General features: G+C 44.9%; 1 protein-coding gene across 1 annotated transcript in view; it reads right to left on the bottom strand.

The window, feature by feature from the left end:
- The window catches only part of BMP6 (bone morphogenetic protein 6), a 181,952-nt gene that overhangs the window by 1,539 nt on the left and 153,593 nt on the right, over positions 1-26,820 (bottom strand). The window contains exons 3-6 of the mRNA XM_037045380.1: positions 17,108-17,256; positions 16,217-16,414; positions 850-926; positions 71-181 (exon numbers count right to left, since the gene is read on the bottom strand). Of these exons, the coding sequence (XP_036901275.1) occupies positions 71-181; positions 850-926; positions 16,217-16,414; positions 17,108-17,256 (535 nt within the window). The remainder of the gene's footprint in view (positions 1-70; positions 182-849; positions 927-16,216; positions 16,415-17,107; positions 17,257-26,820) is intronic.

Raw genomic sequence — 26,820 nt, 5'->3', positions numbered from 1 at the left:
TCCATTAGAAAGTGTACCTGGCCTTGGCTTACACCTTCCTATAAAGTGGCAAAGATCTCTGAGAGCTCACCAGTGTCTGTACAATCGCGTGGTTCGTCGCGTTCATGTGTGCGTTGAGAGGGAAGGAGCATTCTCCATCACAGTAGTTGGCAGCATAGCCCTTGGGTGCGATGATCCAGTCCTTAATTGAAAGCAAAAGGAAGCACCAAAAAGGTGGTTAACACACAATACTCATGTCACCTGTGCTCTCATAATCCTGTGGGAAAAATTACATGGTCATGAAAGGAGACATGAAGGAAGGTCAGTTTCACATCAAGTGGCAAAGCTGGGGTGTGAACTGGTCTGTCTGACTCCAGAGTCCTTGCTCCTCCCACAGGCCCACATGGCATTTAGGCTACCTGCCTGCATGGCTTGGGAGCACAGAGGTGACTGGTTTGAGTGAGCCAATTTATAGCCGTCACAGAAATTAACTATTGGTCCATTTTACCAACTCTTTCTCAGTATGATTAAAATTTGTTTAAATGCCCAAATGTAAATACATACCCTGTGGACTTTGAAAGAATGAAGAAAGAGTATTGGGAAAGGTGACTGTCAATTCTGTGGTACACACAGCTGGGGAACCCTGGGCTTCCTGGAAAGGTGCCAGGAAGGGCCACGTGCACCCGTAGGCCAAGCCTTCCCCCACCTCATGCCGAGAGCCTGGGCATTTGGAAGGGCCCCCACGTTCCTTCATGGGATACACCATCTCACTCATAAGGCTTAAGGTCATTGATGATGGCTTCTGCCATGAAGGTGAGAAGAGACTGCTGAGAGAGGAACTTTGTCTCTCCTGTTGTTCTGAGAACTCACCTGCCATCCCAGGTCTTGGAAGCTCACATAAAGCTCATGCTTCCTGCACGCTGTTTTTAATTCACTGCTGTTATAATCTGTTGGAGGAGATCAAAAGACGCACCCATTAACTCATTCATTCCCTCACCAGGTACTTCACTAGACTCAGGAGAGCAGCGAACCAGGCCCCCGCTAGACACAAAGTCACCAAACAGCTCCGTCAGGTTCCTGATTGCTTGGGGGGTTCATACTCTCTGTCTTGTCTACTGTGGGCTTAGTGCCGGGCCCACTTGCAAATGATACATAATATGGACTTGAATGGACTCCCTTAAGCAACAGATGTTTCTTGTGGGCCTCTCTTACGTGCAAGCTCCACGGAGGAGATGTGCCCAAAACACTCCAGGCTCCTGACTTGGAGGACATCATATTACAGTAAAAGTTTATTATCTTGGGCAGGGACAGTGTTGAAGCTGCACAGGGGCCTTAAAGATAGCTGGTGGGCCAGGAAAGTGTCCTGGAGGAAGAATAATGGAGTGGGCTCTGAGTGGGAGGCCCAGGAGTGAGGGATTGAGGGAGACTGCACAGCAGGGGCCGGTCTCCCCTGCACTGTCCTCCAGTCTCACTGCCCGGGGTGAGCCCTGTGCCCTGCACTTAAGCAACAACTCCTAAGCCAGCAGTGCCCCGTGAGAATCTGCCGAACTGCATATACTGCTGTGTGCGATTCAGGAGCCACTGGCCTGGCTTAACCTAATCACTGGCAAGAGGGCTCTGGCAGTGCCCTGGTTTGTTTAGGCCAAAGGGAGCTGCTCTTGTGTGACATGCCTTCTGCTAGGCACCACAGTAAAAAAGGAAGATAAGTTAGAGAATGCTTCCATCCTCCGGGAACTTAGGGAATCAGAAGGGTCATGTGAGACATGTACTCACTTAACTCAAATACAAAACAATATGAATGCTACAGGAAAGGCCAGAGGGAAGTCCCACTGCGAGTTCAGGGGGGGGAGCAGGAGGAAAAGAGAGCAATTCTGTGCAAATGCATTTAAGGATATGAAGAGGAGTCAGTGGATATAGAGCTGGAGAAACTTTATCTTGATTGGCGGAGAGCACTAACCAAAATTATTTGGACTTTCTACCACAGGCATTAAATGAGCCTTTGTAGGTTTCTGAGTCAGGGAGTGAAAGGTTCTGAGATTCTAAAGCATTGGGATTCTAAAGCATTGATCTGATGCTAGTGGTGCTCTAGAGTCCTAGACAGGGGAGAGAGATGCGAGGTAAGAAGCATTTGGAGAAAGGTTCTTAATCTAAAATGGATTTTGATGGTTGTGAGAGCCTAAGTCCATTTGCATGGGACCTCTGTCCTTTTTAGTCACATGAGCCAGTAAGGGGCCTGACTGCTGCTTACAGCCTATTTGAGCTGGGTCTTCTGTTTCTTGCACTCCTGGACCCCTGGCCCTGAGGCAGGGCCCAACACACAGCTCTCTCCATTTTGTAAGGGAAGGAGACAGGCGGTACCTGCTCAGCTCCGCGACCTATCCTGGAGGAGAGAGGCTACTTTTCTGAGGTGCTGTCTAATTCTAAACTTATATGCATTCTCCCCACCTGCTTTCTTCAACATCACAGAGACCCCCTTGCTATAATTTAAAGGATCTGGTAAGAAGTGAATGCAAAACCACACCGCAGGGACATTTTCACAAGGCAGCATACCACAGACCCTCTCAGCAAAAACAAACGGGTACCCACCAATACCACAAAACAAGACAAATCCCTCCTGTTGAAAATAATCCTTCAACAAAAAGAACCAACCACACAAAGAAAGAAGTATCCTGAGAGAAGATTTGTAGTGTCAGACAGAGAAAATATAGGACCACGGGGACTACAGACAAGAGTAGTCTCTGAATGGGGTTACAAAAAATAATATATAATGAAAGATAAAATAAGAAATAGAACCCTAAAGCAAGAACAATGTGGACAAAGAACATAAAGAATGGGTGATTTAGAAACAAAACCAAATAAAACTTTATAAAAACCATAATAATTGAAAATAACAACAAAATGGGTGGGTTAAACATCAGGTTAGATACAACTGAAGAGAGAATTAAAGAACTGAATAATAGCCTTGGCTAGAGTGGCTTAGTGGATTGAGCACTGACCTATGAACCAAAGGGTCACTGGTTCGATTCCCAGTCGGGGCACATGCATGGGTTGTGGGTCAGGACCCCAGCATGGGGCACACAAGAGGCAACTACACATTGATATTTTTCACCCTCCCTTGCCCTCTCTCTAGAAAATAAATAAAATTTAAAAATCTTTTAAGAAGTCTTCCAGCCAAGATGAAGGCGTAGGTAGACACACTGTACCTCCTCACACAACCAAAATAAGGACAACAATTTAAAAACACAAAAACAACCTGTACTGACAGAAAATTAAACTGTATGGAAGTCCAACAGCCAAGGAGTTAAAGAAGACACACTCCTCCAGACAGGTAGGAGGAGCAGAGTTGCGGAGCTGGGTGGAGAGGACTCAAGGCAGGGCGGCTGGTAGACCCTGGGCACCCAAAGCGGCAGTTGGCGGACCCCAGGTGCACAAAGCAGCAGCTGGCAGACCCAACGAGGCAGCGGATTGTGGAGGGGCTTGGCGCACAAGGTGGCTGGTGGCCGGGCGGCCCCACATTGATGCACAGATAAACCAGGAGAAACTGGGGAGCACGACAGACCATGCCACTCAGGATCCCAGCATAGGGAAATAAAGCCTCAAAATGCTGATTGAAAACGCCTGTGGGGGTTGAGGTGCTGGGAGAAACTCCAATCCCACAGGAGAGTTCATTGGAGGGACCCACAGGGTCCCAGGATGTACACAAACCCACCCCCATGGGAATCAGCACCAGAAAGGCCCAATTTGCCTGCAGAAAGCCGGGGAAGTGACTGAAAGCCAGCTGAGAGGGAAGCAAGCACCACTGTTCCCTCTCTGACCCTTCCCCCACATACAGTGTTACAACCCAGCCACTAAGTTGCCCTGCCCTGGTGAGCACCTAAAGCTCCACCCCTCACTATGTAACAGGCACATCAAGACTAAAAACAGAAATGGCCCAAATGAAAGAACACATCAAAGCTCCAGAAAAAATACAACTAAGTGATGAAAAGGTAGCCAACCTATCAGATGCACAGTTCAAAGCACTGGTGATCAGGATGCTCACAGAATTGGTTGAATTTGGTTGCAAATTAGATGAAAAAATGAAGGCTACCCTAGGTGAAATAAAGGAAAATGTACAGGGAACCAACAGTGATGGGAAGGAAATGGGGACTCAAAGCAATGGAGTGGACAAGAAGGAAGAAAGAAACATCCAATCAGCAAAGAATGATGAAGCAAAAACTCAAAAAAAAAAAAAAAGGAGAGGCTTAGGAACCTCCAGGACAACTTTAAACATTCCAACACTCAAATTGTAGGGGTACCAGAAGGAGAAGAGGAAGAGCAACAAGTGGAAAGCTTATTTGAACAAATAATGAAGGAGAACTTCCCCAATCTGGCAAAGAAAATAGACTGCCAGGAAGTCCAGGAAGCTCAGAGAGTCCCAAAGAAGCTGGACCCAAGAAGGAACACACCAAGAAACATCATAATTACATTACCCAAGATTTAAGATAAGGAGAGAATCTTAAAAGCAGCAAGACAAAAGGAGAGAGGTCCCTACAAAGGAGTTCCCACCAGACTGTCAGCAGATTTCTCAAGAGACCTTACAGGCAAGAAGGGTCTGTAAGGAAGTATTCCAAGTCATGAAATCCAAAGACCTACATCCAAGACTGCTCTATCCAGCAAAGCTTTCATTTAGAATGGAAGGGCAGATAAAGTGCTTCTCAGATAAGGTCAAGTTCAAGGAGTTCATCATCACCAAGCCCTTACTATATGAAATGGTAAAGGAACTTATCTAGGAAAAAGAAGATAAAAAACATGTATAGTAAAATGACAGCAAACTCACAGTTATTAACAACCACACCAAAAACAAATTAAGCAAACAACTAGAACAGGAACAGAATCACAGAAATGGAGAACACATGGGGGGTTATCAACAGGGGAGTGGGAGGGGGAGAAAGAGGTAAAAGGTACAGAGAATAGGTAGCATAGATGTTAGGTAGAAAATAGACAGGGGGGAGGTAAGAATAGTATGGGAAATGTAGAAGTCAAGAACTTATAAGTATGACACATGGACATGAACTAAAGGGGGGAAGAAGGTGTGTAGGGTGGAGGGTTGTGAAGGGGGAAAATGGCACAACTGTAATAGCATACTCAATAAAATATATTTTTAAAATTTTTTAAAAATAACTGAACAATATAGAAGAAACTTCCAGCAATATAGCCCAGGGTCAAATGGACAAAAAATATGGCTATCTGTAAAGAGACATGGAATACAGAGTAAAGGCTCCAATGTTATTTCTGACAGGAATCTCTGAAGAAACTAATGGGGAGAATAATAGTTGGAGACATAAATGTGAATTTTCCAGAACTGAAGAAAGGCAAGTTTCTTCAAATTGAGAAGGCATAATGAGTCCTGAACAGAGTAAATAAACTCCTGTCTAGCCACATCGAATGAAACTGTAGTATATCAACACATATAGACAATTCTTACAAGCAAACCTGAGATGAACAGAAAATCACCTACAAAAGAACACAAAGTAGACGAATAGCAAATTTCTCAACAGAAATACAGAACATTAAAAAAATCAAAAACTATGCCATCAACCTATGATTCCATACACAGCTGCAGCAGACATCGATTGTTTCACCTACACAGCGTCCAGGAAACTCCTCATTCGGGGGAATTCCTAGATCCGTGGGAACCAAGGTCCCATTTCCCACAGCGGATAGCTACTGTCAATGCCCCCTGGCAGAGTACAGGCTCCTGACCTCATTAAAGCCCATCCAATGCACCCACTTCTGAGTGGCTCAAGGGAAAGCTGAGAACGGCTGGCACGGCAGCAGGCGTCCAGGGTGATGGCCCCGCGGCAGCATTCAAACTCCACTGTCCCCATGAGCAGGTTCAAGCTAGAATCTGATTCTGAGGTTTGCTTTCCAGCCTCATGGGTTGGGTTGATATATTTAAATTATTTTTCACTTTAAGTAAGTTAGAGTTTGTTTCTATTCTGTGTAATCAAGAGCCCTGACTAGCTAAATTATTATTTGTGGTTAGAGAATAGGGAGCACAGGGCACAGTGGGCTCATTCTCTCCTACAGGGTTGGTGAGCCCATCTTTCTGTTGAAGTGTCTTCTAAGCAGAGACCTGAAGGAACTTTGGGAGTGAGACAGGAGTCTATCTGAGGGAAGAATAACGAACATGAAGACCTTAAGGAAGTAGCCTGCTTGGTATAGTCCAGGAGCAGTGTGATGGAGGCTGCTATGTGTTTATCGAGAATCCACATCCTCTGTCTACCCCAAAGCACACAGCTATCTGACATTCCGCACTGCATTCAGGCCACGTGCCGAGTTCTGCCCGTGAACTCGGGGAGAGGGGAGGTGGGCCCCTCCCAGGCCCAGCCTCCCAAGCTCACCTGCAGCACTCCACCTGCTCCCTCCTCTCCTGACAGCTGCACACAAGGGCCAGGCTTCTGAAGACACCAAGGCCCTGGTTCCCCTTCCCCTGAAGGTGTCCTAGGTTATATAAGTTATATGATCCCCCTGCTTATAGTTTCAGTCTGGAATGTTCCATTTCCAACCACGTTGGGGCTCTGTCCCCTAAAATGAACTTCCTTTAAAAGGCCTTCTCTGTGCTGGAGACCAAGATCTCACCAAAATCAAACTGGGAATTGTTGGCAACGTGAAAGACAGATTTCTGGGATGTGTTTCCTCCCAGGTCAGTGAACGTGGGCAGTGTAATAAAATAAAGAATATATCCAGTCTTTTTCCTGGGTCCTGGCACAAAACTACAAAAACCATGAAATTTCCTAATTGATAATTCTGACATGTGGTGGGGCCCTGATAGCTTCAGGTTGGGGGCTGGTCACCAGAAAGACCAACCACATGATTAGAGAGTTGGAATTTTGGGCCAGCCTGGCTACCGTGAGGGGAGATTGAGTTCAATCATGTGGCCAATGATTTAATCAACCATGTACAGTAATGAGACCTGTATGCAAACCCTGGATACTGAGGTTTTGTGTAACTTTGGAGTTGGCAAACACATTGGGAGAGCGAACTGCCCGGATTCCATGAGGAAAGGGCCTGGAAACTCCCTGTCCACCCCTGGCCTCACACTCCCACCCCCGCAGAGCTTGCCTTGTGTATCTCTGCATGTGGTACTTTCTCCTCTGCATCCTTTACAATAAAACTGTGATCCTAAGTATAGTGCTTCAGTGAGTTCTATGAGTTGCCCTAGTGAATTATCAAACCTAAAGGGGGTCATGGGAACCCCTCAGTGTGTAGCAAAGTCAGACATAACTGGTGGACTGGGGACCCCATCTGCAGCTGGCATCCAAAGTGAAAACAGTCTTGCTGGGGACCTCGCCCTTGAACTCACGGTGTCTGTGTTAACTCCAGGTGGTTAGTGTTAGGACTGAATTGGATTGCAGGTCACCTAGAGGTGTCAGAACGAAGACTGAGACAACTTCTGCATGTCTGGATTTCCAGTTTCTTCTGCTGGATGGGATCAAGATGACACAGTGAAGAACTTCACTTCTGCCTTCAGCACAGTTCTTGTCAAAACCTACTGCTAATTTGACCCTCTCGACACTCAATGAAGAGAACTTTCTGGGCAAAAACAGCTATTTCTTATAGAGCTACATATCAGCATTTTTGTTGTTAAGTAAAAACTGTGGCCAGAGAGAGGAAGGGAGGAATTTGGCTTTCTTGTTTTTCTTCTTACAGACACTTCCAGAGCACACTTCAGTTTCCTTATAACTCCATGTTAAATGCTGGTAAAGAATGTATAAATATTTGTGAAAGTCAATGCTCCTCAAGACACTTAATGTCTGCTGCTCAGGGGACAGGATCCTATCCTGAGGTTGGCAGTAGAATTACACTGCCACACATTGTTTCATTTTGTTTTGAGGGATTCCCAGATTGCAGAAAAGCATTCTCTCCTCCCTCAGGCCCACCTCCCCTTGATATTTGGTTAGATGAATGATCTGGGTGGAGCCAGTGAATATTTATGTAGTTAAAATTTAACAGGCACACAGCCACTCCCGTGGGATAAAGGAAGGCAACACAGCTTTGTCCAAATGGTTCCCCAGTGGAGGCGAGGGCAGAGAAAAGAAGCCATAGAGCTGAGGAGATGCAAACAAACTAACAGACCAGAGCAGTGCACCAGGCTGGCAAAACCACCTCCAGGGGCAGCAGTCCTTGGTCCGACTCACGGGCTGCCTGTTTCTGAATCATGAGAACCATCAGGGAGCTTGAGCCTCCTTCCAGACCTGCAAGTCAGATGGTCAGGAACAAGTCCTCTGCTGCCCAGGCGAGCCTGTGGACGCTAGCCCTTGATACAGGCACAGCTCTCTAGGTGAGAGGCTCACATGTAAGTGGTGGCATCACCCCATCCCCACACAGTCTGTCTTCAGACACCAGCTCTCCTTGCACTTCCCTGGCACATGGCTATGGGGAAGGCCGGTCTTGGTTCCAGGAGAAATTTTCAAGGTATCTGGCTTTTCTAGTGTTGAATATAATAAGTGAAATCTGGTTCTCAAATCATTCCATGTGATTCTTTGGCCTAAGAGTGGAGGGCAGGGCAAGCGCCAGTAACCCCATGAGATTCTGGCCCATCCAGACCAGGCGGAAGACCGTCATCTCGAGTAACCTGGACAGGTAGGACCCAGCCATAGGTGGGTTTGGTTTGGGCAAAAACTGTTAAGTGATTAGGCAACAAAATATAACAGTCATGACCTCCTTCCTGCCGAGGACGCTATTCTCCATAACCAGAAGCAGGCAGCCGGTGCTCCTGAACAGGAGGAAGCCAGCTCCCCAGCAGACTCTCAAGCTCCCAGCTCTCAGAAGCGGACTGATAACCCTTAGTGGCGCTGCTTCACTAGTTCACTTTCATCAACTGCTTCAGTAGGGAGAGCTGCAGATGTGATTGGCTTAAAAAGCCCCAGTCCTCCCTCTCATCTCCAAATGAATACCACAGACATTTAAACAGGGGTTTCAAATGGAAATTTCTATTGGTTTCATCTCACCGTGTGAGACAGGTACAGACCATCCCAGAGGGAGTTTCAGAGGCTCCACCCGGGGAGAAGGGGAGAAACTTCACAGTTCCAAGGCAGACCTGCCTGGGGGCCCCTTCGTGAAGATCCAATCTGTCAGCAGCACATGTGTGCTCTGTCATGGGAAAGCTACAGTGACTGCCTCGCAGACAGGCACAGGTCTTCTCAGAAAGAAGGTCAAGTAGAAGGGAGTTGGGGCAGAGGGCCAGGCTGCAGTGCCCACGGTGTGTCTTATTAAGTCTTTATTCTTCCAGTACTTTGCCAAGGGAAGTTTGCATCTCATCCAGGCCTTCCAAATGACTACACCAGTGGTACAGAAACACACCAGAGTATCATGTCCATTGCTAATGGTCAAACTGGTAACTGGTATCCTACATTTTGCACCATGGCTGGTGACAAGACGGCTTGGGGTAATCCAGTCAATTGTTCATCTTTGCATGAAGCACCTGCTCCATCAGTGGCTGTCACCTCATGTTCCCAAGCCTCAGGTATGTTTTCATTATTTGTGATTCTGGGTTACCTGGGAGCTAGGAACACCTAGGAGGTGCTGGGAGGCTGCTGCAACATGAACTGGAGGAAGATACGTTTTCCCGAAGTCCAGCTGATAGCAGGAGAGTATAGTGATCAGGGATCTTGTCCTTAAACTTCAGGTACAACTGAATTCCCACAACTGAGAGTCCTGCTTGGAGGGTGGAGTGGGGGGCTCAGTCAAATCTGGGTGGGCCACCCGGGGCCAATGCTACAGCTCTACCACACAGAGCTCTTCAGTAATCCCTGTGTTCATCCTCATTCCCATCTTCCTGTCCCCACTACGCCACCTGGTCCCCCTTCTGTTTCATTTCTACATTCCACACAGGCTGGGCTGAACTACAGTCTGCTTTCTTGGTGCTGGCTGGGAGCTTTCTTCTCAGCTTCAGGGCCATGGTCTGATACCCACTCCCACTGCTGACAGCTGCTGCTCTCTAACCTTCTGTTCGGTCGTCCCTGTGAGGGCTGAGGGGTGTATCACCTACAAAAAAAAAACCTGATGGGGGCTCTGGTTGGGCCCATGTGAGAATGCAAACCACCCCATGAGCCCCGCTCAGCTCATGGCAAGCAGAACACCGCAGGGGAGCATTTCTCTCATTCAGATGCTGGGGAGATATGCTGGCCTCCCAGCTTCCCTGTCTGCAGGGAGTGGCCATGCACACTGTATGTTTGCTCTGCCCCAAATCTGAGCATCACCTCCTGCAGCCCTAAGGAGGGCATCTGGGTTAATTTCACCCAGCATCCCTTGTATCTGGTCCCCCTGAAAAGCTATGCTTACATCAACATGCAGAGGAGCTGTGTGCTAAGAGAGCCAGGCTCTCACTGCTGGCTTATTTCTGAAGCTGCATCATTAAGTGCAGTGGAAGGCCAGGAGAGTCTCAGGAGACTGGGCCATGGATGTGAAAGGAAGGGCACTGCAATGACCCAGACCTGCAGGGCAGGTGGCGTGCATTTAGGGAGGCTGCACGGTCAACTTCAGGGGCACTATCGTGGGAGAGGTGGGGTTGCACAACTAAAACCTGGGAGCCCCAGGGACCCCCTGGGCACCTGAGTCACAGCGGCCCAAGCCAGCTCAGGTCCCAGGGGTCTGGGTTGCCTGCCCACTTTCCTTTCCAACCCCAACAGAGGAGGAGGAGGGAGAAACAACAAGGAAGGCATAGAGAAGAGAAAAGGCAGAAAACCAAGTCAGGGCAACTCACCCAAAACCAAATGAGAAGGATCAAGAGACAGGAGCAGCCAGGGGGCACCCCTCATGCTGGGGCCTCTGCATAAGGGCTCCTCAGCCTGGTGAGCTGACCTCTGCAGGCCAGACCAGCTGCAGGCTGGTGTCCCTGCTCAGCAGGACGCACACTCAGCCTGGAAAATGCTGGCACAGCAGGAGCTGGGGACCGAGTGGCATGGTGTATCTCCTGGCACTTCTGAGCTAAGGCTACTAAGTTTTCCCAGAGAAAACTGTCTTTTAGAGTGAGCCATTCACTACTCTTATTTCCCTTCTCTCCTAGAATGACAAGGGAAGGATAACACGAAGCTGTTAAAAGAGCACCTCTGTCTTCAGTGGCCTGGCTGCTCTCTCCGTATCCCTGGGCCTTATCAGCCATCTTATCCAAAGCAAGTACCTGGCTGCCATGCACTCCACGGAATCAGCACAGCCATCGAAAGCAGGCTGCAAGATGCCCCGCTCCGGTGCCGCGGGCACTACAGGCCTCAGGGACCACGCGGGGATCTTGATTTCTAGCGTCAAAAATCTTCTCATAAGGTATAGGAGGGGACAACAGACTGATTTTCAGAGTGTAGGTTTTGTTTACAATCTGTACAGTTAGCACAAGAGGCAAGAGAAATCTCTTATCCCACTGTTGCTCCAGGATTTCAAGATCTCATAAGATTCCACTTAATTTGGTGGGACTTCGGCCTTTTCTCAGGCTTGGCCTTGATTCTATAAGAAAGTGGAGCTAAAGATCTTTTTTTAAAAAATATTTTTTTAAAATTTATTTTTAGAAAGAGGGGAAGGGAAGGAGAAAGAATGGGAGAGAAACATCAATGTATGGTTGCCTCTCGTGGGTCCCCTGCTGGGAACTGGCCTGCAACCCAAACATGGGCCCTGACTGGGAATCGAATCAGCGATCCTTTGCTTCACAGGCCTGTGCTCAATCCACTGAGCTACACCAGCCAGGGCTTGGAGCTAAATGTCTTGAAAACAGACAAATGCTTCCCTTGAACATTAGGCTTTAAGACCCCCTGTGCTCCCAGCACCTCTGCTCCCCATCAGTCCCAAGACTGAGCCTCCCAGGCCCAGGACCCCTGCGGGAGCTGGTGGCAATTGCTGAGTTACTCAGCAGTGCCTCTTCATACCTTGTTATAATTACTGCCTTTTAGCACTGTTACCATTACCACCTTCACAAGGATGGACCAGGGATCGGACAGGAGGTAACTTTCCAGTCGGGCTCACCCTTGGTAACTATTATCGTAAAGACACTTAGTGGAAAACGAGAGTCAAGTATTATAAATGTGGCACCTGAAATGATTCTAACTTTCAAATCACTAATGCCATACCTGTCCTCCATAGAGGTGGAAATTAAGATTTTATTTCATTTAGAAAGATCTGAACTAACCTCTACTTCTTGACTGAGACACCTAGAAGCCAAGCTGTGGGACATAAAATTTTAATTTAAGGTCAAAATGGCAAATTTTAACTCCCCACCCCTTTGAAGAACTGCACACAGTCCGTTTCCCAAAGCTGTGGCCCACCATCCCATGGAAGCAGTGGGGACACCTGCCAGGAACATTGATCTGTAAGAATGATACCTCTTAGCCTGTGGACTGGAGTCCCATGAAATCTAAAGCAAAAGATTTCATAGTCATAATAAAATATCCAAACCACAGGTTTGCAAGCAATGAATTGTGGTTACCTTTACTATCTGGAAACATACTGAATGTCTCAACTGAGAAGTTCAAGGAATAGAAGATATGAACGGTCAACAACGTCAAAAAGTATATCTAAATGCACCAGATCCACAGTCCCCCCCAGATTCTTAAAGACACATGTTGGACTGTGCTGAAAAGAGAACTGACTGCAGGAAGTACTAACAGGTAGCATTTGAAGGACTCACTCCAAAGGACAGACAGGGCTTTGAGAAGTCGACTGCTCACAGATGGCTGGCAGAGCTGGGTGGTGGCAACATAAACATCAAGGACTAAATTTCAAGACCTAAAGGTCATCTCATCCAATTCTACATGAATTGTTAAAAGTGGCAGAAAATGTTTCCAAAACACCATCTGCCAAAAAAAAGACCGAGTCTAAGTCACACTGTTGGCAACCAGTGGGTTAACATGGCAAAAACCTCACACTCACCAGCTGAGTTGAAGTCGCATTAACTATGCCCTCCCCAAAGATGTCTTGGCAAAATCCTGGAAAATTAGCTATATCAGTATCTAGGATCCCCACACGGGACAATGCCTCAAGGCCATTTCTTCACAGCCCTCATAATGGATGGGCCAGGTGGTGTCACAGTCCCCCAGAAGACAAAAGAATGAACCCCAAGAGAAACATACCATAAAAGATGGTATACAAAAGCAAGTAGAAGAGACTACTAAATGAGAGCCAAGGAATGCGAGGGCACCCAAGACCCATAGGCTGGTAGACTTGGAAACTGAAAAAGAAATTGCAAGATTGACTGGAATCCCCAGTGGGCTGCACAGCATGTCTTGGACCTGGACTCATAAAACATGTGCAAAAATGATAGATGATACTGTCCAGATGATATTCAAGCCCACCGGAGAAGTGCGACACAGCCAACATCCATCACTCATTCGGAGCAGACAGCTGCAGAGAAGCAAGGGCAGGTGAAAACCATGCAGGGGGCCTTCAGCCCACACCCACTGTTTGGTGCACGTGTTTGGAAAGTCCAGCTTAAAGGCCAAGGACAGATGTGAGAGCAGATTTTGGTGGGCGACAGGGAGGACATGGATGGGGCTCTTGGTCTTTCCCTTGTTGTGGACTGGTCTTGCTGTCTCAAGCATCTGCAGCTCAATTCCAAAAATAACTACATATTCCCTGGCCATGCTTCCCCTGATGACAGGTACTTTGATGAATTTTGTTAACTTCTTCACCCAGATGCAGAGCACTCTCGAGTAGGCCTCTTCTGGTGGCAGTTGTTTCAGTGGAGAGATATTAATTCCCTGGGAGCACACTGTGGAAGAAGGGGGGCAGCAGAGGAAAAGCAATCTCTTCCTTCAACCTTCTGAAAGATTTACAAGGGGCGAGGCCTGCGTGGAGTCACCCCAGAGGCTGCAACTTTTCGTCTCTGGAGCATCTGTCCAGTTCATGAATGCCCAGGAACACCTGGCTCCACCGCAGCCTGGAAGGAAAGCACACGCTGGACAGCCCATTTCTCAGGACGGCAGGCCATCTTTCTGTAATCCTTCTCCAAGAGCAATCTCCTCCTCTGCAGGTCCACTCCCATTAACGGCACGGACAAATAAGGAAGAAAGAGCCAAATATGTAATGCAGCACTTCAGTGGGCCTCACAAGAGCAATTCCTCAGAGAAGCTTGAGAGGGTCTTTGAAGATAGTGAGAGGCAAGGAGGATCCTCTGTAGTAACACTTTCTTGTGGGTCTGGGCCGTTACACATCTGAGGGCAGAGGTATTTGTGATGAACTCTTGCCTTCGTACTGCCGAAAGGAGCAAAGCGAATTGGAAAGTACTGGGTTGGGAGGTGGGCGGTGGGAAGACCAAGTAAAAACAGATACACTTACAGCTTATTGTGAAATAGATAAACTTTGATATTCATATTTAATTAATTTATTTTTTAATTTTAATTGTTGTTCAAGTACAGTTTTTTATTTAATTTAAACTCATCAAATAATAAAAGAGTTTAACTTCAAAAAAATAATTGGATGACATTGCTAAAACCCAAATCAGAGTCAACATGTTTTCTCAATTAAAAAATTCCTGTGTGTATTAGGGAGGGGAGGAGATGTTAAATAAATCAAGTGAAATTTTAATTTTAAAAGCAATCAACATTTCAAGAGCTGTCTTCATGTCTGTGGTCAGAGGACCCAGTACCAAACTGACCACAGTTCACTAGGGAGGTGAAGCCCACCACTGGCAGAACTGCCCCACCTCACGCCCAAGAAGTGCTCTGAGATTATTAACTCTGTTCAGCAGGCTTCTTCTAAAGCGAATAAAGGAAAGCAACCATTTCTTCTTTTCTTTTAAACCCCAACTCTGACTGTTTCCAGTGGTAAACACAGGAACACTCATGCTGTGTGATGCATCCAAGAAACACCAGGATGACAAGAAGCAAAATGTCACATCACACTGGGTGGTAGATCCTCATGTTCCACATCCAAGTTACTGGTAAAAGAAGTGTCTTACTAAGTCAGAATGTAAACTGAAGACACTTCTTCCCAAAGAAAAACTGGGGACTTTGAGGAGTTGCATGAACTCTTTTCAGCCACTGAAGATGACAGTCATATTTAAACAGTCACCTGGAAGAATGAATGCGTCTTCTGAAAGTATTTCACTGCTTTCCAAGGACCCTAACATATGCCCTGACAAACCTACTTCCTCCGATTGGAAGCAACTCATCTTTGAGTGCTATTATGAGCCAGATCAAATGTTTCTCATTTAATCTTAGCAAATCTACCAAGTATTAACCACTGTGTAGATGAGTGAATGAAGCTGAAATGGATTAGGTTGGTTCAAAGTCACAGAGTAGTAACAAAAGAAGCAAGTTCTTTGACTGAAAATCCCACATCAAATCTTCAACTTCATGCTAGATTCCCAGACTATTAAACAGCCAAACAAAGTCCAGAACGTGCAAGCACCAGCTTTAGAGTAAGATGCATCTGGGTTGGAATTGCATAGTTACTAGCTCTACGAGGTGCACATCCATTCCCACGGGAGGGAACATTTCTGAAGAACCTGTGAACTGACACTCAAGCAGTGGGAGCTGTTCCCTCTCTCTTGCCCTTTGAACCTCCCTGTTCAGGGCAGGATGGGTTGATGCCATTACCTCACTTCAGGAATGGGCACATAGCCCCAGCCTGGCTTTCTACTGAAGCTTCTGTGAAAAAGAAGCTTCTGGAACTCTTGATCGCCTTCCTTACCTCTGCATGGAGATAGTCTTTCTGAGAGTGCCCGCCAACAAAGGAAAATAGAAAAAGAGAGAGGTTTCTCATATCATCTCAGCCCATGGAGGCAGCCATGTCTAAAGCTAGAACCCCTAAACTTCCAAGTTAAATGACCCAACCAGAGCTGTCATACAGGGCTGTTTGAACTGACTTTCCACCACTGCCAGCTAAGGGCACTGAAAAATGCAAGTCCATCTAATACAAGTATATGAATTTTATTTCTGTACCACAACCTCCCAGGCCTAATGAAACTAGAAGACTAGATCCTCTCAGGATCTTTATGGTGGTGAAAAAAGAGTTGGAGGACTCTTACCAAATAGAAGGGTGCTTTTCTGGAAAAAGAGACACTGAGGATGTCTGCAGCCTGCAGACTCCATCTTTGGGTAATAAGATGGCCCTAGGAACTCATCCAGGTCATGGGTGACAATAATGAGGCAGCTGCAGGCCTTTGTATCTGCCACGCAGAAGCTGCGCAGCATATGAAACTATCCACATGTCCTTCATCCTCACTGAGGCCTGAGAACCAACAAGGAATAATGGGCTTCACTAGACCTACCTGAAGCACTGGACACCCGGGACACATCCTGGGACTGGGTGGAGCGATTGCGACTCTGCTGTCTGCGCCGACCAGTGGCCGACCTTGTGGTGCGAACATGGACCTCACTCACTTTGAAGAAGGCCACCATGAAAGGCTGCTTGTCATAAGGGCCATCTCTGCCCACCAGGCCTGCAGCTCGGGGGTTGATGTTGAGTCCTTGAATGCAAACCAAAGCACACCCCTCTTTATTCCACAGAAACTTAGTCCAGCAGCTGCACAACTGATCCTCCCCAGCCTCCCAGAGTCTTGTCATAAAGGATGAATGCAAGGGGCAAGGATGTGCATCCTCTGATCTCTGATGGCTTCCTCTGGGTGGACAAAACCCAAACACTCCTTCCAAAGGTCCATGAATCAAAGCAAGGAGTGGGAATGCCCAGGCTTTCCCATTTCTGCTAGTCTTTTTTCTCCCTATTCAACCTTTCTTTCTGATTATATTCACCCCAACCAGTGAGGTGACTTCACAGGCAGAGCATATTCAGTGTGAGGACCCATGAGGGGACCTCGATCAATTGAGCTTTGATGCTGCAGGTTGGGGGTGCTGAAAGGCCCACTCACAAACCTACTGAACAGTCAGGATTAGGCTGTGCTCCCACCTTTCTCTTCATCTTACCATCATCTACTTGCCTCTGCTTCTGAGTGCTGTCCTCCCCCTGTTCCTCTCAGAACCATGACCACCTAACCAGGTCCTAGTCCTTCCCAGGAAAGGTTTTGCTTTTCAATAGCAATTGCAAGGGAACAGTAAATAAAGTCATCCTGAGCCCAGGACTTGACTGTAAACCTCTGCTCTCCCGGAACTGTTGTAAAGGAAATGAATGACAGCCACTGTTTGCTTGATTTTGGCAAACTTACCATCCCGAGTCACCACACTCAGCTGGAGCCCCATGTTGTGCTGTGGGGTCACGACCCACAGATTGCTGGTGGCCGTGATGTCAAATTCCAGCCAGCCTTCTTCTGAGGCCCACACTATGCGGGTGTCCAACAGAAATAGGTCAGAGTCTCTGAAAGAAAAAAAAAGATGGTGCTGTGAGTAGCATGCTCCCCCCCTGGCTCATTCTCACTTGGTCCTGCCTTGCTGCCACAACAAAAGAATTCAAAGTCAGATCAGGTCCACCACCAAGCACTGTGTACAGTGACCTGCAGCAGCTCTGGTGGGCATGACACCATATAGGTCATGTGCATAACACGACCTGGAGAGAAATGAATACGTGCTACGGCCCTTCAGAGAAATCCCTCAGCTTCAACGAAAGCCTTGCTGTAATGCTTATACCAGATCTTCTTTGGAATTGGGGTAAATGATACATAGACAGGTAGGCAGATGGACAGACAGAGTCATACCGTTGCTTACTTTATGGCTAATGAACTCTAAAAAGAGAGAAAGTGTGGGGGCAGTAGGAAAAGAATTAAGAAAATACTAAAATCAGGATCAATATGAGCACTGACAAAGTTGTGCTTTGCTCATTTTTGTTTTTAAAATTAGGGCCTGACAATCTTCACATGTTAATTCCCATGAAATTAGGAGAAACAAGAAGCTATATCATATTTCCAAGTGATCATCAGTTTTTTTAATTTTAATTAAGACATTTGAATGGTCTATGGTGAGTGTCAAGTCCTTTCTCGTCTGGACTGTGTAATGTGGTGGGTGTATGTTGAGTGATGTTAAAGTTCATCCCACACAGCTGTTGAGGTTCTTTGAGGCAAACTAGTTAAGTCTATTCCTTCCATTGGGCTCCACAGGGAATATTTTTATATTTTTTATGATTTTCAACTAACATAACCCTAAGGGTTATGGGAAGATGGAGTGAGGGTTTCTTCCTGATCACCCAAATGTCACAGCAGAGCAGTGTTAGGGGACGGTCACCTTCATGTGTTGCAAGGACACTCTGAATCTGAACTGACGTCCCAGGGTCAGTGGCATGAAACGGCCTGGAATGCCCATGACAGGGAAGGGTGTGCTTTGGCCATGGAAAGATTCAAATTCCTGGTGCTGGAAATATTTCACTGAAATATTTTACTGGATAGATAAACTTAGTGGAACTAAATACAAAATTTAAGATGAGCTTCTTGATACAAATGAAGTACATTTAAACAAGTTATAAAACCCTTCCATATACTTTGCTTTCTCCAGTCCTCAGAACAATCCTGAAAGCTTGATAGAACATCATTATCCCCATTTTATAGTTGGGGAAACTGAGACTCAAATGTGAGGTTAAGGTCATGTGGCCAAGATCAAATACGTAGAGAAAAGAAAGTGGATTCAGAGTTTTCCATAATGACATGCTGCCTCTTGAGATAATTATGAAAGACAATATGTGACAAATAAATGCAATTTATCTTTATTCTTTTGAATTTGTGAGGATAGTGAAACATCTGAGTTAAGAATTTTAGATTTCTCAGAAGGGAAACAATTTTTCCTGTTTACATGGCTTAAAGTCAGAAGAAAACTCTATTGTCATTTTTTCCAAGCTTAAAACAGTAGGAACAGCTAAAAGAAGTTTACTCAGCTGCTGAGCAGAGTCTGCAGGGGGCACATTCAGACCTGCCATCTTTAAAGCATGCTCCAACATGCATGTGTCACACCCCCTGATGACAAATCAGCCCTCCCTGTCACTTAGGTAACTGTGAGCAGGGAGACGGGGTGTCCATGAAAAACAGCAAGAGGGGAGTGCAAGTCCAAGGCTTTGAAGTTAAGATGCAAGAAGACATAAATTCTCTTCTGGAAGGTCAGAGAAGACCCTTATCCAGCAATAACACAGACATCATGCACAGCACTGTGGGAAATGTAGCCCTGGCTCTGAAGGAAGTGCAAGAAATATTCACATCAGAGCAGCACCCTCTAGAATGAAGGCACACTGAGAAACCAGGGAGTGAGGCTGGCCCTGAGACAAAGAGGATCAGCATAGGGCTCTAGGGCCATGGGTCACTTGTTGCTATTTATAGAACTTTGATGACACTCATAATTTTTAAGGTCTTGTAAAGACCCTAAAGATGGAGAAAAATACAGTCCAACATATGAGTGGGGTATATTTGGGAGAAAGAGCCAGAACAAAGATTTTGTTGTTATTTTTTAAAATTATATTTGATTGAATATGCTATTACAGTTGTCTCAATTTTTTCTCTTCTTTATTCCCCTCTGATCTGCATTCCCCATCCCACTAGCATTCCCCCCACCCTTAGTTCATGTCCATGGGTCATACATATAAGTTCTTTGGCTTCTCCATTTCTTATACTATTCTTAACCTCCCCCCTACATATTTGTACCTACCATTTATGCTTGTTACTCCCTGCACCTTTTCCCCCATCTCCTCCCTCCTCCTCCCCACTGATAACCCTCCATGTGATCTCTATTTATGTGATTCTGTTCCTGTTCTAGTTGTTTTCTTAGTTTTTGTCTTTTAGTTCAGTTTTTTGTTTGTTTTTAAATAATTTTTTTATTTAATTCTTGTTCAAGTACAGCTTTCTGTCTTATATTCCCGATCCTGCCCGCCCCCTGCCCCATGCTCCCCGCCTCCCTCCCATTTCCGCTAGTTCAGCTTTTAATAGTTGTAAGTTTGTTGTCATTTTACTGTTCATAGATTTGATCATCTTTTTCTTAGATAAGTCCCTTTAACATTTCATATAATAAGGGCTGGGTGATGATGAACTCCTTTAATTTGACCTTACCTGGGAAGCACTGTATCTGCCCTTACATTCTAAATAATAAGTTTGCTGGATAGAGTCATCTTGGATGTAGGTCCTTGCCTTTCATGAATTTGAATACTTCTTTCCTGCCCCTTCTTGCCTGTAAGGTTCCTTTTCAGAAATCAGCTGATAGTCTTATGGGAACTCCTTTGTAGGTAACTGCCTCCTTTTCTCTTGGTGCTTTTAAGATTCTCTCCATATCTTTAATCTTGGGTAATGTAATTATGATGTGCCTTGGTGTGTGCTTCCTTGGGTCCAGCTTCTTAGTTGGAGGTAGTTAGATGCTTAGGGACTCTCTGAGCATCCCGGACTTCCTGAAAGTCTATTTCCTTTGCCACATTAGGAAAGTTCTCCTTCATTATTTGTTTAAACAAGTTTTTAAGTTCTTGCTCCTCCTCTTCTCCTTCTGGCACCCCTATGTTTTGGACGTTGGAACATTTAAAGTTGTCCCAGAGATTCCTAAGTCCCTTCATTTTTTTGAACTCTTGTTTCTTCATTCTGTTCTGGTTGAATGTTTATTTCTTCCTTCTGCTCCAAATCATTGATTTGAGCCCCAGGTTCCTCCCCTTCACTATTGTTCCTTGCATATTTTTCTCCATTTCACTTTGCATAACCTTCACTTTTTCCTCTGTTTTGCAACCATACTCCATCATTTCTGTGAGCATTCTGATTAAGAGTGTTTTGAATTCTTCATCTGATAGGTTGGCTATCTCTTCATTGCTTAGTCCTATTTTTGGAGTGTTGATCTGTTCTTTCACTTGGGCCATAGTTCTTTGTCTTGGTGTGCCTGTTACATTGTAAGAGATGGAGCCTTAGGTATTCACCAGGGTAGGGCAAAGTGTGTTGCTGAGTTGTGGCACTGTATGTGGGGGAGCAGTCAGAAAGGGAACAATGCTGCTTTCTCAGCTCTTGGCCAGCTTTCAGTCACTTCCCCTGCTACTCACAAGTAAATTGGACCCTTCTAGTGCTGATTCCTAGGTGGGTGGGATAGTGTGTGTTCTAGTACCCTGTGGGTCTCTCCAACAAACTCTCTTGTGAGACTGGGAGTTTTTCTCGCTGCTGCAACACCACAGGTTTTTACAGCCAGAGACTTTAAGGCTTTCTTTCCCCATGCTGGAACCCTGGTATGTGTCGTCTCTCTCTCTCTCTCCAGTTGTTCCTCCCAGTTTATCTGCATGCAAATATGGGGACTGCCAACTACCACTTTGCCCACTCAGTCTTTCAGCTGCTACCTTGCCACATGTCCTTTCTGCCCCTCCTACCAGTGGTAGAATATTTCTTCCTTAACTCCTTGGTTGTCAGACTTCCAGACATTTTGATTTTCTGGCAGTTCTGGTGGGGAGGGGGGTGTTGTTGTTTGTTTTTAAATTTGTTATTATCCTTCTTTTGGTTGTGCAAGGAGGCAAAGTGTATATACCGATGCCACCATCTTGGCCAGAAGTCCATGTGCCAGAAGAGTGTTGATAAGAAGGATTAATAATCATGATGTGGAAGAAATGAAATCTTCAGTGTTAGTGGGGACCAGTGGACATGGGGAGCCCATGTTTCTATCTTGACTCTGCTCCTAAGTCAGGCTGGGTCCCCAGGAATTCCTTTCTCTGCCCCACTTCCCTGTATAATAAGGAAAATGCCAGGCCTCACTGCTCAAACAGCCTGCAGGCTACATGAACACAGTCTAGTGGTGAGTATACAAAGATTAAAAACTTGGGCTCCTGGAAGTGAGGCAGTCTCAAATTTAGAAGTTTAATTCTAGGACTCTCAGGTTCTGTGGAAGGAAAGTGAGGTAGAGAATGGACTTTAAATAACTTCACTAAATGGAAAGAGAAATGACAAATATTTACTGTGTGCTTTCAATACACGGGCACATGTCCAGAGCCTCTTTTTTACCCCTTGGGAAGCCTAGAGAGGCAAGTCCTACAGCTGATAACATGGAGCCTGGAGAGGATAAATGTATTACAGTCCCAGGTATTAAATGGGCTGACTAGAACTCAAAATCATAGCCTGGACTCTTAGCCACCACCTATCTGAAAAAACAGAGTCAAGAAAAGTCTAGATCACAGGCTGAAAGGCTGAGCAAGAGCTCAGAGTAAGGTAAGGGATCAAAATCTACTGCACATAAATGCCAATGTCAGGTGGCTACAGAAAACGGATGAAGATACCTGGGGCTGGCACAGGACCCAAAATCAGGAGCAGGTGCTCATATCAGCGCCTGGAGAGGAAGGGGTGATAGGTGCATGCAGAGATGGGCTGCCCACTCCTGCATTATCCCTCATCCTAGTCAGAGCGGTCTGTCTAGACTGAGACCACCATGGGCATGCAGTCACACATCCAGGGTGAAGAACTTGAAGAATTACAGTTTTGAGGAACAGCTTTACTCACTCACCCTCAATGCCTCCAATAAATCAAGTATTTGAGAGACACAATTTATGGCAAGTCATTGAAATGGCTCCAGTCTGAACCATATCTGTTTACTTTTCTTCAATGATACATGGTCTTCTTAGTCTATTGACTCTCTCAAAGTAGAGCCTCAAATAAGATGCACTTCATTTCATCATATGAAAAAACAAGGGTTCCCTTCTGACCCTCACTGCAGCAGGGCTGAGGTCTGTTATTACCATCTACAATATGAGTCACTGCCCAATAACAAATTCCAGGGGCTGGCCAAAATAACTACCATGACTGGATTACTTGGACCCTCCTATTGAGATGACAAACACTCAAGTAGGCATGCTATAAAAGAAAATCCTGAAACAAGAGAGAGATAACATTTTGAATCAATTTATTGCCTATTTTGTTCTCATCCAACACATAGATCCATGTTACATAATGTGTTCCATCTTCAAGGGTATGATAGTGTTATTCTCAATGCTATCCTAACTCGAGAGTATGAGTTTCCTTGTATTGTTACCATCCAGGGAAAATGAAGTTCTTTACAATTAATAAGCCTAATAAGATATTTCTAGACATTTTCAAATATTCACCCTGTGCTAGAGTTGCCTGACCAGCACATCACTGAAAAGACTTGTATGTAGAGTTAGTGTTTATAGGCAAGGTCACCCCTGTGTGGTCCATCCCATCACACAGCCTCCAAGGCACCACCGCTTGTCAGGGGTACTCCATCAGGCTGAGAAGCAGGCAGCCCTTCAATCCAAGGGCAAACACAGTGGGTCTTTCTCTCCTTTTTCCCTGAAGAAGGTCTGGAGGCATCTGAGCTCCTAGTTTTGACCTTTCCTGACAAATGCTACCCATTCAAGTCACACTGCCTGGGATAAAGTACAGTTGTGCTTATTGCTAACCATTTAACTAGAAAAATGTTCTTCATAAAATGAAATTTATAAGTTTGAAGCAAGCAGATTTGTGAAATATTTGATAAGGTGAGTTTGTGGTTTGTTTCTTTATTTCTTCATAACACATTTCTCTGCCATTTATGTGTCTGGACTTAATGATAAACTAAGATACAAAACAATATTCATACACTGATGAACCAACTTTATGAGATAAAAAATTTAATTTTCAAATGGAATGAAAGTAAAAAAATTAATCATTTTAGAAAATTAGATAGTAAGGCAAAGATTTAGATTTTTCCTTATGTACTGTATCACCTATTAAGGATTATGTCTAAAATTTCACCACTAAAAAGAGAAAAGAAATAGGATTTGAAAAGATAGCACTACAGTTCAGGGTGAAGTGCTACACACACAGATTTGAGTAATATGAATGAATGGACATTAGTATTATAATAATTACCTAAGTTCTCATTGATTATATACCACTCAATATTACCCAAATTTTACCCCAAGGGTGAACATAGTATGAAGGGAGGTTTCAAGTATCAGTCACCTTAACTCTGAAGGGACATTTAATCATCAACACACCAACACAAACCACTTTGCTGTCTGAATAGTAACATGACAAGCCCTTACATGGTGTTTACTACCTGACTGTACTAACTGCTCTTACATGTGTTTTCCTCGCAATCACCATAAAGAGCATTAACACCATCACACGTTGGCAGATAAGGACACTGAGGAACAGTGAAGTCAAGCAGTTTGCTCGCAGTCACACAGCCAGTGAGTGCAGAGCTGGAATTATTTTTTATTGTTGTCCAAGTACAGTTGTCTCCATCCCCCCTCCACCATGTCCCCCTGCCCCACCCATCCCCACCTCCCACTCTCAAACCTACCCTCTTTGTCCACGTGTCCTTTATATGTGTTCCTTGATTACCCTACTCCTATTTCCCCCCCATTATCCCTCTCTCCCCTTCCCTCTGGTTACTGTCAGTTTGCTCTTTACGTCAATGTTTCTGGTTATATTTTGCTTGCTTGTTTGTTTTGTCGATTAGGTTCCACTTATAGGTGAGATCATATAGTATTTGTCTTTCACAGTTCAAGTATTATATATGCTCTTAGCCATCAGAGCAGTGATTCTCCAGTTCAGTCTGCACTCAGGTTCCCCAGAGTTCCTGGGGTGGGACCTGAGAAGTCACTTCTAACAGGTTCACAGTTGATGCTGTTGCTGCTAGTCTGAGGACTGAACTTTGAGAGCCATTGACCTACAACATATTCCCTCTCTCTTCTTTTCTTTTCTTTTTTTTTGTTGAATTTATTGGGGTGACATTGGTTAATAAAATTATATAGGTTTCAGGTATACAATTCTATAATCTGTGTATTGTGTTTTGTATGGCTTTGTGTGTTCACCACCCCAAGTCAAGGCTCCTTCCATCACCATGTATACCCCTTTACCTTCTTCTACCTCCCCTCCCCTGCTTTCCCTCTGGTAATTGCCATACTGTTGTCTGTGTCTATGAGTTTTCTCCCCTTAACCCCTTCACCTTTGCCACCCATCCCTGCAACCCCTCTCCCCCTGAGAGCTGTCAGTCTGTTCTCTATGAGTCTATTTCTATCATATTAATTAATTTTGTTCATCAGATTCCACATATAAGTGAAATCATATGGTACCTGTTTTTCTCTGACTGGCTTACTTTACTTAGCATAATGCTCTCCAGGTCCACCCATGCTATTGCAAAAGGTAACATTTCCTTCCTTGTTGATGGCCAAGTAATATTCCATTGTGTAGATGTACCATGGGTGTTTTATCCACTCATCTACTGATGGACACTTAAACTGCTTCCAAATTTTGGCTATTGTAAATAATACTGCAGTGAATATAGGGGTGCACATATTCTTCCAAATTAGTGTTTTGGGTTTCTTCAGATATATTCCCAGAAGTGGAATAATTGGGTCATAATCCCTCTCTCTTAAATTTGGGTGGTATTAACTTCACCTGCTTTGTAGACCTAAGGTTCAAAGCTATCTGCTCTCAGTACGTATTGTTCCTCTCCCTAAACAGTATGAAGCAAGAACGGGCTGCTCCACAAGTAAATGTTGGATTGTCTTACCCTCAGGGGGTTATCAACCCAGCCTAATAATTGGAATCACAGGTAAGACCAAGTCCAAAGTAGTATGAGAAGGATTGCTTCTCTGTGTCTAAGACAGAGAGAGAGAGGAAGGTAGAAGATTGTTTTATAAATTCATGGCTTCCTAACCTGTTCTCTTTGGCCACATAGACAAAATAATGTTCCCAAACACTGGGGTGCACTCTAACATGCCATAGTGACCGAGCACAGATTGAACAAGGGGTACGGCCACTTTTGACACATGCATGGAAATCTCACATGTTTTAGTTCTCATCACCAATCCTACATTTACATACCTCTGTCCAATATGGATAAATAAAGCAGCAAAAATACTGTTAATTTGTGATTTATTTTTTTAAAAAAATATGTTTCACAAAATAAGTTTAACTGCTACCATGGCCTGCCTTCCACAGAGCTGGCCATGCTGGTAAGGAGGTGCCTGCACCAAAGCAATCCATTTCTGGGAGCAAAAAATACAGAAAGCATAGTTTCCAGAAATAAAAATCTACCTCCGTTCACTTTCATGTTTACCAAGTGAATAAACAGTTCCCAGACAAGAGTTTCCTCTGCCTGCCACACCCAACTTCTCCGCTCCCTCAAACTTAGCATTCTTTTGAGTGTACGCAATTCTTTATTAAAACTTTGATTCCTCTCTGAAACATTCTTTTCTACTGTGTGCCTTTGCAAAGAACAGAACATACACAGGCTGAGGAATAAGCCTCTGCATGCAGCCTATGAGGTAGCTTTTTGAGCCTTTACTTTTTAAATTTCAGGTAGGTCATTCTAAGTATAAATAATATGCACTGCACTAAAAAGATAAAACTAACTAGTTACATAACCTGAGCTGTGCGTTAGTTGTATTATCTACCCCCTTTTCAGCGGCAAAGGAACAAATACTGAAAAGTTCAATGCTTGCCCGAGGCCCACACTGAGTATGCCAGAGATTATCAAGTTAGCGGTAAATTTCAGGAGTCCCTGAGGATCATACCTGTGAAAGCCAGATACAGAAAGAGAAACAGGTGTGGCTGCACTTGGTGATTAAAGGCTTTGATTTTCTTCTACCAAGCTACAATAGTGTTCTCCTATCCTGGCTTTCTCAAATTTGCCCTTCTCTTCAAAGCAGAAGAGTCTCAGATATCGCCCTTTTATCTCAGTGATGATAAAGTTCACTCTCCAGTTCAGCAGGCAGCCCTGAAAATGCAACAGAATTCACAGAGCAATCAGTCTGTAAAAAATGCTTTTCCAAGGAAATTATCCTCTCAGATCCTGGAACTGGATCAACTACTGGGTTCACGTCTTGTTTTCAGAACTACACTATTTGGTTAATGAATCAAGTATCAACATTTGTGGGAATTTGTTATAAAGATTTCCAAATTAAAATATGATACTTCAGAGATATATGCTTCTGGATATAATGTATCAAACTAACACTCCTGCTCTGAGCAAGTTTAAAAAAAAACTGTTTGAA

Source organism: Sturnira hondurensis, unplaced genomic scaffold (assembly GCF_014824575.4).
Source record: "Sturnira hondurensis isolate 20B ecotype Veracruz unplaced genomic scaffold, ASM1482457v3 Scaffold0004271, whole genome shotgun sequence".
Taxonomy (NCBI): Eukaryota; Metazoa; Chordata; class Mammalia; order Chiroptera; family Phyllostomidae; genus Sturnira; species Sturnira hondurensis.
Note: the sequence above shows the minus strand (reverse complement) of the source record. Positions and strands in the feature narration are given on the sequence as shown.